This window comes from Rutilus rutilus (assembly GCF_951802725.1).
Source record: "Rutilus rutilus genome assembly, chromosome: 13".
NCBI classification, from domain to species: Eukaryota; Metazoa; Chordata; class Actinopteri; order Cypriniformes; family Leuciscidae; genus Rutilus; species Rutilus rutilus.
Genome location: NC_140218.1, coordinates 34,177,319 through 34,188,677, shown reverse-complemented (window position 1 = coordinate 34,188,677; position 11,359 = coordinate 34,177,319). Strand labels below are relative to the sequence as shown.

At 44.2% G+C, this 11,359-nt stretch overlaps 1 protein-coding gene across 13 annotated transcripts; it reads left to right on the top strand.

The window, feature by feature from the left end:
- Nucleotides 1-6,516: 6,516 nt before the first annotated feature.
- On the top strand, nt 6,517-10,924 carry LOC311302486 (uncharacterized protein). Of its 13 annotated transcripts, XM_084428400.1 has the most exons (7): nt 6,537-6,626; nt 6,710-6,778; nt 6,892-7,011; nt 7,105-7,343; nt 7,434-7,884; nt 7,926-8,117; nt 8,205-10,924. In XM_084428400.1, exons 4-7 carry the CDS (start codon nt 7,198-7,200, stop codon nt 10,908-10,910), a joined length of 3,495 nt encoding a protein of 1,164 aa, XP_084284526.1. In that variant the 5' UTR covers nt 6,537-6,626; nt 6,710-6,778; nt 6,892-7,011; nt 7,105-7,197; the 3' UTR covers nt 10,911-10,924. The 13 variants fall into 13 exon arrangements, with proteins under 13 accessions (XP_084284531.1, XP_084284537.1, XP_084284533.1 ...); XM_084428401.1 differs by having other exon boundaries at nt 6,535-6,626; nt 7,926-10,924; XM_084428405.1 differs by having other exon boundaries at nt 6,517-6,626; nt 7,434-10,924.
- The last annotated feature ends 435 nt before the right edge of the window (nt 10,925-11,359 follow it).

Sequence of the window (11,359 nt, the reverse complement as noted above, 5' to 3'; positions counted from 1 at the left end):
ATTTGCAAAGGTTTGTTAACAAGATAATTTAGTCTCTATAAGATTTGTTGATAGCCAGGATAGTTTTTTGTGAATTAAACTGTAATACTTTCCTCTCTACTCTCTGGATTAAGATCCCAGAAATATTATGAAAAAACTAACAAGTAATTTTCTTTATTTTAAATTTCTAGGCCCCATGAATGATCCTGTTTTTGCAGTTTGTTGTCAGAGTCTAATTGCATGCAAAGTGTGCTTTGACCAGTGGCAGCGAAATGCCAACACCCAGGGCCGTGCACAGGGGGGTGGCCCGGTGGCTAGAGCCACTGCCCCTCTGCCCTCATCGACTGAGGCGCCCCTCTCCCCCACCCCCACCGCTCCGCTCAAAGCAATCTGCTGATTCCGCGATTCATGTTTTCCCGCTCGCTCCGCAGCATCACTCACAGTATGTGGGCCAAATTTTAACGATCTGAAACGCAAGTAACTTTGTGGGAGTGTCTCGGGCGCTGTTGCTACTATATCGGCGGGAATAAATGACTCTTGCGCCCGACACAAATCTAAAATGGGTTGGTCTGAAGTAGCTTCATTACTCATAAGTGTGGTTTGGGTGTAATGTGAAATAAACCAATCAGAGCGTCATCTCACAGTCCCTTTAAGAGCAGACGCGCTTGTTCCATGGCGGCTTGCTATTATAATGGCGGATCTGCCAGACGCACGCCAGGAGCGGTTCACAGCCGAGGAGACCGACGTTCTCATCAGGGCCGTAAAACACAGAGAAGTGACATTGGGGATGGAGAAACCCCAAATTAGCTTCGGTTAAACAGACGTATAATAATTTGGGTAAATGTGTAAGCTAGATTTATGCCTATTTTTTCACATCTTCATGGACACAACAATGATTTCCCTCGTGTGTTAATACTGTTCCTTATAATAATGTATGGTTTTCTAAAAATGAGAACTGCTGCGTCTGTGTGTAGATGAGATAAGCAAAGTGCATGCGAGTTGTGCACACGCTACATTGATTATGGCCAAGCATGCGCCCTTAAAATAGCATTTGAATAACATGCGCAACGCACCACTGACTTTAGACTAGGTTTTTCCTGGTCAGTGGCGGAATTGTTTTCTGAAACTGCAAAATAGCACCAGGGAACGTTTGCGCTGTGTGCCTCCTCTTTTCGCTGAACCGCCCCTGGGAGCGCAAGTTCATTCCCTAATTTACCGACGTGTGTCTGTGGAGGGAAAAGTCCGCTGTGTGTCGGGTGAAAAATAGGAATGATACATGCGTCAGTGTACAAAGTCAATTGCGCTGGGTGCAGGATAGAGCCCTATGTGTCTGCGGCGCCCTCTTGAAACTGAGAGTGAACACGACAGTTCACGAAAGCTGTCGCATTTACAGGTATGCAAGACAGTGGTTGAATCTGCGAAATTAGTAATTTGGTCTCTTTTTTTTGTATTTATGTCGGTAAAGTTTTTCTCTTGGTCTTCTACTAGTGCTAAAAACTTGTACAACAAATCCACGTTCTTAGAATTAGCTGCTTGTCTAATCAAATTATTGTACTCTCGATCAGATCTAATACAAAGAACAAAATTTTCTGTTGTTGGCACACTTTGTAGACAAGGTTTGCTGTAAAAGGAAAAGGTAAATACCAAAATGTAAAACGGTAAATAGTTTCTGTTATTATCACCAATGTGTAATTGTGAATCATAAAAAATTAGGTTATCAAGATCTTTCAGGTCAGGACATGGTACCAAATAAAAAAGTCTTGCTGTAAATGGAACAGGTAAATATAAAAATGTAAAACAGCAAATAGTTTCTGTTATTATCAGCAATATGTAATTGTGATGTTCTATCAAAACATCTACAATAAAGTCTGAAATGTATTTTAGCGTGTGCTGTCTTCTCTTTTAATTGAATATTTTGTAATAACTGGATAATTTGTGTTAACAAGCAACCACCCCCTTAGTGCCCCCTTTTTTTGGTTTAGGCCACTGCCCCTCAAAATGTCTGTGCACGGCCCTGCCAACACCTGTGTGAAATGCAGAGGAGACAACTCAAGGGAAAACACCTACAGAGTCACAGGAATTGATGGTGCATTGTCTGCTTTTGGTGATCTTATCAAAGATTAAATACAGTGGGAAAAAAAGCTGTATACCTGTTACAAGTGTCACACGTTAAGAAGTTTCATAATATGGCACTACTACGGCAGCTCTTTATTACTTTCTGGTGTTTGTTATACGTTAAGAGTAATTATACTCTTGCATAAACAGTATAAAAAAAGTTATTACTGTTCAAGTTATTACTGTTCAGTTATTGACTTAAAAGTGAGAAGCACTACAGGCAGCACTTTTTCTGCTTTAATCAGAGTAATTGTTTACATTATATACAATGTGAGTTATATACCAAATATCACTGTTTAAGTGTCAAGTTCAACTTTTGAAGTAAAATGCAGGACTGGATAGCACTTTATTAAAGCTTTAATGTGACAGTTTTATACCTCAAATTACAGCATTTTTTTTTAATACAATTGATAATGCCTATGTTCAAAACACTTGCTGTTTATTTTTGTACTTTGTACTTTTGTAAATTATTGTTCACAGAAATATGTAATAAATGTTAGTTTTATGATGAATGTCTTGTTCCTGGTATTCTTAAAGAAACCTTCATCTTCATGAATAACGTCTTGTTACATTTATGAGATGTAATATGGCTTCTTTAAAGGGTGTGAAGTCATAATTTACAGCCTGATCAAAGCACAGTGTAATGTCTGGATAATGATCAGCAAATTCTTCCTCCGCCTGGGCTCTGTCTTCCTCACAAGAAAAGGGATCTGTCCCGAATGTTGATGTTCTTGTCAGACTGGACCCCACATCTTGCTGGTACATGTCAGCAACCACAGAGGCCTCTGGAAGGAGTTCCTCGGAAATCTTTGCTGGACACCCACCTTCAGCCAAGATGTTTGGTATTCCTTTTCCTACAACAGCAGTACCATAATTAATATATAAACAAGAAGAAAGGTTTAAAAGGTTGTAAGTAAAGCCAACTCTAGCATGAAATGGCTCGGATCTCGATCATAGAGAGGACACAAAATCTACATGTAGCTTGACAATGGTGCAATTATATACAAAATAATGATTTGTATATAATTTTGTATGTTTACATTGTTACAACCAAAAAAAAAAAGCATGTTTAGAAATACCTGCAATCCTATGTGCATTCCATGATAGCACAGTTCGTTCAAGCCCAATTGAGGAAACCTGACAAGTGAGATTGGATACACAAAATCTAGTTGTGTTGTCCTCCATGTTGATCACCTCTTGGTCTTGAAGTTGCAGCAGGGCTTCTTTCAGGGGATAGTTGACTCTGTTATTTATTTCTGGCCATATTCGCTCAACTTTGAGGTTCTGTGGATACAGTATCATACTATTTATTTTATTGTGTAAAGAAATGATGGACTTCAGGTGAGGTTTTTAATGTGTCAGGAAAAACTTACCCTTGATGATTTTGTCTGTACATATGGTTGCCTGTTTATATTGTATCTGTGTCTGGACAGCAGCTCTTGGATATACAGGCACATATAGAACTCTTTTCCATGGTCAACCCGGATTTGATCCCACATGCCGTTTTTGGTCACAGCTTCTCTGAAAGAAAATCCAGGCTTCAAAAACTGGCAGTGCAGTTTAAATGTTAAAAACTTGCTGAATTAGTTCATAATGATTCTCAATTCTAGTTAGACCAATTTACCTGGTGTCACATTTAACACCAATTTCAAATTGTTCAAAAGGGCCAAAGTATTGTGATATAGTGTTTTTAATGGGTAGGGGGCCCATAGAAATATCTTGTCAGGGAGTCAAAAAATTTTCCAGTCTGTGACATCTGAAAAGTGCAGTGATGTGTTCACTCAGGTCAGGAATTGAGAACCATTGATTTAAGACTGACACACAAAGAATAAATGTTAATGGGGCATGTATTAACCTGTAAACTTTCTGATAGATTGTTAAGTTGTTTTTAACAGGCATGGTGTTATGAGCCACAATTTGGCTGCTGAAGCCATCTATTGCCACAACATGCGTCACCCCAAACATCACCAGCTTCTCATTTTGGTCCAAGTGTAGTTTATGTCCCATGTATTCTGCATGGTAGGGGACTGGATTCAGATTGCGCACACCCTAATAGTTCACAAAACAAGCTGTTATAACAGAACTGCCACTGCATTTCAGTCTCACTCAGGAATAATCAATAATAATACTATTTAATAATAAACTTTAAATGATTAGACAACTGTATTAAATAACTCAGTTAAAGGCCTTAAAAGACAGGGTAAAACCAACCGTATGTCGCAATTCATGATATGGTGGATGGACCAGTTGTAGTGCTTTACCGACCCGAACTTCACCTGCATGTATGCCTTTTGATGACAGATAACCTGTCATAAATGTGCGCCCAAATGTTGGCCCCACCTGTTGAACAAAGAAGAAAATTTTGTTTTTACGATATAACTCATTAGTATGCATCATACTAATTGTGTGTGTGTGTGTGTGTGTGTGTGTGTACTGGTATTCCCAAAGTTAAAGAGGGGTGAATATAGTACAGTATAAAAACGATTACGCATGGACAGTCCCCCTTAATGATAGGTAGGTGTGTGTGTGTGTGTGTGTGTGTGTGTGTGTGTGTGTGTGTGTGTGTGTTTACAAAGAATGTTACATATACATCTGAGATTACATGTCATGCCAGATCTTCTCATTAATCCTGGCAAAGATGTACAATAAATGTAAATGCGAAAGGAAGACAAAATCATTATCAGTAATAACAAATATATTGCTTTTGCAGGTTGAATATTTTTGTGCTGCATTCATAACAAATGTCCCCTTACATAACATGAATAAACATGAATAATAAACTTAAAAATAGTCCATAAACTTACCTCATTTATAGCGCTGGCCACTGCCAGCTCTAGATGACTATCATCAACGTGGCTGCGTCTTTTCACGTTGTGTTCTTTGCAAAATCTGCGAACACTCCTGGAAGAGCATTTTTGTACACCCATTTGGGTTAGGTGCGCAGAAATATTTTCATTAGTCATATGATCATCAATCATGTTGACGATCACATCTGCGTGCCTTGCTAAAGATGCCATTGTAATAATTTTGCCGCGTCTTTGCTCCCCCTGCCGTTGACCTTTGCAAATGCTGATGAAAAAAGGTAGCTCCGTTGTGGAAAATGTAGCTTTTTAAGATTTTGTTTATTTCATTTTTCACAATTTAGTTTTAAGAAGTAAGATTGAGAAACGAAATATAGTAAAATGTATTAATTCCTTCTTTTTAAAATCCGTCTTCTTTTATCTTAATTTTATGACGGATATAATAAATTGAAAAACGATTACATTTTTCGTTTTCTGTTTTTTAATTGAAAACGGATTTGAAATGGACGGAAGATACCCTGATTGGAGTCATCAGATAGAGTTATTGCCGTCATTTATTGCACAAGAGTGACCATATACACATAATAGTGTACTTGAGGTAGTTTCTGAAATAAATAATTCTAAAAATTATTCAACAACTTAAGAGACTGCAAACTCAAATATGAACATCTTTGTAAAGTGCACTGATACATGAAACATAAATCGAGAAATATGAGTCTGAATAACAAACTGAATAATGCAGTGAAATTGACAAAAGACCAAAATGTGGATTAGAAATTGGACCGTCTCATTAATACAGGCAGTAATAAATGACAACCAGTTAAAGATATTATCCACAGAGAAATTCACTTCAAGGTAATAACTAGTAAACACAATGAGCCGCGATGCTAGCGGGATAATCCGCTCGTTAAGCAGGATCAAATTACACTAAGAAAGATCGCTAAACATCAACTACAGCACAAACATGTTCTAACTTAGCGCAGTTGGGATACAGTGACAATCTGTTATTTACAATATACATCGAAGGAAAACTTACTTTGTCATAAACTTTCTCTTGCGCATACACACTGTTCATGAATGCGTGCACGCGATATGATCGCTCAACTGAGTAGCTTAGTGAATAGGCAATTACGCTGAATCCGTACGTGCTGAGAACGCTGCACTACGTTATTTGCTGACAATGCAACTTAAAATATCACACACGCAACCAATTTAATATTTAAAGGGACAGAATTCACAACACTTAGTACTTTCCCAAGTATATTTTCCAAAGTAAATTTAATTTAATATTTTTCAAATACTTCTTTTAATATTATTCTCTTATTTTCATATGCATGACATTCTATTATTACATGTTTTACTGATTCAGGTTGATTACCAAAATATGCTATTTACTGTGATGGATCAATTTAATCAATGATCACCTTTAGGGCTGCTTAAGAAACGCCTGCACACACAATTATCCAGACTAGATAAACCTGAATCAAATTAGTGGCATTGCATGAACTTCAGTGACCTTTTATGAAACCACTTTAGCCCCAACTTATTAGTTTGGTTCATTCAAGTCAGGTGTTGGAGTTAAATACCAGATAATGAAAATATATGTTATTTTAAAAGCCCTGGCTTGAGGCTTGTTTTAGAACGCAATGGTGATTGTTTAATCTGTCATCAAGATGGCAGTTTCAAACATTATGTTTTTAGTATTTGTGTGTCACCAACTGGTACTCAATGGTAAAAAACCTTAGTGTAATGTTTCAAAAGTTTAAAAGTTAAACTTGATTTATTATTTGTTTAACCTTACATCTTGTTTTCAGGTTTTGCTTCTCCAGTTGGGCGTCATTTATACCAGACTGGTATTAAGCAATTCTGTTTTAGGAGCAAAGGTTTGAAATTCTTATGTGGTTTTTAACATTGTGCCTTTTTGTTTGCACTGTGTACTTAAGTTTGAGGCCTGATGACTTTGGTATTAAAGTTAATAATGCCTTTTGTTTTCCAGGTGGTCCCTTGTCTTTTCCTTGTGTGATCAAAAAAAATCCAACATGGCCAGTGGTAGCGAAGTCTGATATGGTTGTTGAGATGTCTTTGCAGAATGCATCTGGGCTAACTGTCCAAAAAGGTGACTTTTGTACTGATGCTATGAGGCTGAGGTTGACCTTGACCATGAGGGAAGATAACTACAGCTCTTTATTTTTGCACCAATTTTCTTTAGGCATTGATGGGAAGTTGACGCCATCCAGTTCTCTTTCCAAAAAGGTTGATGGGAAGTTGATGGAATCCAGCTCTCTCTCCACCACCAAGGTTGATGGGAAGTTGCCTGTGTCCAGCCCTGTCCCAGTTAAGGAGTCCAGCCCTCTCCCAGCTGAGGGTGATGGGAAGTTGCCTGTGTCCAGCCCTGTCCCAGCTGAGGGTGATGGGAAGTTGCCTGTGTCCAGCCCTGTCCCAGCTGAGGTTGATGGGAAGTTGCCTGTGTCCAGCCCTGTCCCAGCTAAGGAGTCCAGCCCTGTCCCAGCTAAAGAGTCCAGCCCTGTCCTAGCTGAGGGTGATGGGAAGTTGCCTGTGTCCAGTCCTGTCCCAGCTGAGGTTGATGGGAAGTTGCCTGTGTCCAGCCCTGTCCCAGCTGAGGTTGATGGGAAGTTGCCTGTGTCCAGCCCTGTCCCAGCTGAGGTTGATGGGAAGTTGCCTGTGTCCAGCCCTTTCCCAGCTGAGGTTGATGGGAATTTGCGTGTGTCCAGCCCTGTCCCAGCTAAGGAGTCCAGCCCTGTCCCAGCTGAGGTTGATGGGAAGTTGCCTGTGTCCAGCCCTGTCCCAGCTAAAGAGTCCAGCCCTGTCCCAGCTGAGGGTGATGGGAAGTTGCCTGTGTCCAGTCCTGTCCCAGCTGAGGTTGATGGGAAGTTGCCTGTGTCCAGCCCTTTCCCAGCTGAGGTTGATGGGAAGTTGCCTGTGTCCAGCCCTGTCCCAGCTAAAGAGTCCAGCCCTGTCCCAGCTGAGGGTGATGGGAAGTTGCCTGTGTCCAGTCCTGTCCCAGCTGAGGTTGATGGGAAGTTGCCTGTGTCCAGCCCTTTCCCAGCTGAGGTTGATGGGAATTTGCGTGTGTCCAGCCCTGTCCCAGCTAAGGAGTCCAGCCCTGTCCCAGCGGAGGGTGATGGGAAGTTGCCTGTGTCCAGCCCTGTCCCAGCTGAGGTTGATGGGAAGTTGCCTGTGTCCAGCCCTGTCCCAGCTGAGGCTGATGGGAAGTTACCTGTGTCCAGCCCTGTCCCAGCTAATGAGACCTGCCATGTCCCCACTGAGGTTGATGGGAAGTTGCCTGAGTCCAGCCCTGTCCCAGCTGAGGGTGATGGGAAGTTGCCTGTGTCCAGCCCTGTCCCAGCTAAGGGGTCCTGCCATGTCCCCACTGAGATTGATGGGAAGTTGCCTGTGTCCAGCCCTGTCCCAGCTGAGGTTGATGGGAAGTTGCCTGTGTCCAGCCCTGTCCCAGCTAAGGAGTCCAGCCCTGTCCCAGCTGAGGGTGATGGGAAGTTGCCTGTGTCCAGCCCTGTCCAAGCTGAGGTTGATGGGAAGTTGCCTGTGTCCAGCCCTGTCCAAGCTGAGGTTGATGGGAAGTTGCCTGTGTCCAGCCCTGTCCCAGCTGAGGTTGATGGGAAGTTGCCTGTGTCCAGCCCTGTCCAAGCTGAGGTTGATGGGAAGTTGCCTGTGTCCAGCCCTGTCCAAGCTGAGGTTGATGGGAAGTTGCCTGTGTCCAGCCCTGTCCCAGCTGAGGTTGATGGGAAGTTGCCTGTGTCCAGCCCTGTCCCAGCTGAGGTTGATGGGAAGTTGCCTGTGTCCAGCCCTGTCCAAGCTGAGGTTGATGGGAAGTTGCCTGTGTCCAGCCCTGTCCCAGCTGAGGTTGATGGGAAGTTGCCTGTGTCCAGCCCTGTCCAAGCTGAGGTTGATGGGAAGTTGCCTGTGTCCAGCCCTGTCCCAGCTGAGGTTGATGGGAAGTTGCCTGTGTCCAGCCCTGTCCAAGCTGAGGTTGATGGGAAGTTGCCTGTGTCCAGCCCTGTCCCAGCCGAGGTTGATGGGAAGTTGTCTGTGTCCAGCCCTGTCCAAACTGAGGTTGATGGGAAGTTGCCTGTGTCCAGCCCTGTCCCAGCTGAGGTTGATGGGAAGTTGCCTGTGTCCAGCCCTGTCCAAGCTGAGGTTGATGGGAAGTTGCCTGTGTCCAGCCCTGTCCCAGCTGAGGTTGATGGGAAGTTGCCTGTGTCCAGCCCTGTCCAAGCTGAGGTTGATGGGAAGTTGCCTGTGTCCAGCCCTGTCCCAGCCGAGGTTGATGGGAAGTTGTCTGTGTCCAGCCCTGTCCAAACTGAGGTTGATGGGAAGTTGCCTGTGTCCAGCCCTGTCCCAGCTGAGGTTGATGGGAAGTTGCCTGTGTCCAGCCCTGTCCAAGCTGAGGTTGATGGGAAGTTGCCTGTGTCCAGCCCTGTCCCAGCTGAGGTTGATGGGAAGTTGCCTGTGTCCAGCCCTGTCCAAGCTGAGGTTGATGGGAAGTTGCCTGTGTCCAGCCCTGTCCCAGCTGAGGTTGATGGGAAGTTGCCTGTGTCCAGCCCTGTCCCAGCTGAGGTTGATGGGAAGTTGCCTGTGTCCAGCCCTGTCCCAGCTGAGGTTGATGGGAAATTGCCTGTGTCCAGCCCTGTCCCAGCTAAGGAGTCCTGCCATGTCCCCACTGAGGTTGATGGGAAATTGCCTGTGTCCAGCCCTGTCCCAACTGAGGTTGATGGGAAGTTGACTGTGTCCAGCCCTGTCCCAGCTAAAGAGTCCAGCCCTGTCCCAGCTGAGGGTGATGGGAAGTTACCTGTGTCCAGCCCTGTCCCAGCTAATGAGTCCTGCCATGTCCCCACTGAGGTTGATGGGAAGTTGCCTGAGTCCAGCCCTGTCCCAGCTGAGGGTGATGGGAAGTTGCCTGTGTCCAGCCCTGTCCCAGCTAAGGGGCCCTGCCATGTCCCCACTGAGATTGATGGGAAATTGCCTGTGTCCAGCCCTGTCCCAGCTGAGGTTGATGGGAAGTTGCCTGTGTCCAGCCCTGTCCCAGCTAAGGAGTCCAGCCCTGTCCCAGCCGAGGTTGATGGGAAGTTGCCTGTGTCCAGCCCTGTCCCAACTGAGGGTGATGGGAAGTTGACTGTGTCCAGCCCTGTCCCAGCTAAAGAGTCCAGCCCTGTCCCAGCTGAGGGTGATGGGAAGTTACCTGTGTCCAGCCCTGTCCCAGCTAATGAGTCCTGCCATGTCCCCACTGAGGTTGATGGGAAGTTGCCTGAGTCCAGCCCTGTCCCAGCTGAGGGTGATGGGAAGTTGCCTGTGTCCAGCCCTGTCCCAGCTAAGGGGTCCTGCCATGTCCCCACTGAGATTGATGGGAAGTTGCCTGTGTCCAGCCCTGTCCCAGCTGAGGTTGATGGGAAGTTGCCTGTGTCCAGCCCTGTCCCAGCTAAGGAGTCCAGCCCTGTCCCAGCTGAGGTTGATGGGAAGTTGCCTGTGTCCAGCCCTGTCCCAACTGAGGTTGATGGGAAGTTGACTGTGTCCAGCCCTGTCCCAGCTAAAGAGTCCAGCCCTGTCCCAGCTGAGGTTGATGGGAAGTTGCCTGTGTCCAGCCCTGTCCCAGCTGAGGTTGATGGGAAGTTGCCTGTGTCCAGCCCTGTCCCAACTGAGGTTGATGGGAAGTTGACTGTGTCCAGCCCTGTCCCAGCTAAAGAGTCTAGCCCTGTCCCAGCTGAGGGTGATGGGAAGTTGCCTGTGTCCAGCCCTGTCCCAGCTAAGGAGTCCTGCCATGTCCCCACTGAGGTTGATGGGAAGTTGTCTGTGTCCAGCCCTGTCCCAGCTGAGGTTGATGGGAAGTTGCCTGTGTCCAGCCCTGTCCCAGCTAAGGAGTGCAGCCATGTCCCCACTGAGGTTGATGGGCAGATGACTGTGTGCATATGCTCTAAAGTCTCAAACAGATCTAGTAAATATCTAAATATGCCACTTTCAGATCTTATTTTTACTCAATAAAACCAGTTCTCTTTCTCAAAGTGCTGCTGTTTTTTGTTTACTCACACTCACTTGAACAATTGAGGGTGAATTCACTTGACAACCACAACAATGGTGGACTACTTATGTTTAAGGGTAAGCTGATAACCTCAAGGTATATGCATAACTTTCAGGGTATGCAAGTAGCAATCGACTTCCTGAACATAACCTTTCTTTTTATCATTATAATTGGCACCAGACAAATGATATAGTTCTTATTCACACTGGTTAAAGATTAATGAAAATATTGAAAAATTATTGCACAATCACCAAATGGGTGGTGATATGCACCAAGTACATAAATCAGCATTTAACAAAAGTAAAAGACAATAGTATGCAGGTTTTTTTTTGTTTTTTTTGCATCTGTTTCCATGATTTGTCTCTCTGAGAATGTCTTTGTGTTAACCATGAACATACTCCTGGACACATTT

What these genes read in the sequence shown, in the direction of transcription:
- LOC311302486 (XM_084428399.1), top strand. Translation starts at nt 6,569, where the DNA reads ATGGCAGTTTCAAACATTATGTTTTTAGTATTTGTGTGTCACCAACTG. An exon ending in TCACCAACTGGTACTCAATG is followed by an intron (nt 6,627 to 6,709) that starts GTAAAAAACCTT and finishes TCTTGTTTTCAG; the next exon opens with GTTTTGCTTCTCCAGTTGGG. An exon ending in TGGGCTAACTGTCCAAAAAG is followed by an intron (nt 7,012 to 7,104) that starts GTGACTTTTGTA and finishes AATTTTCTTTAG; the next exon opens with GCATTGATGGGAAGTTGACG.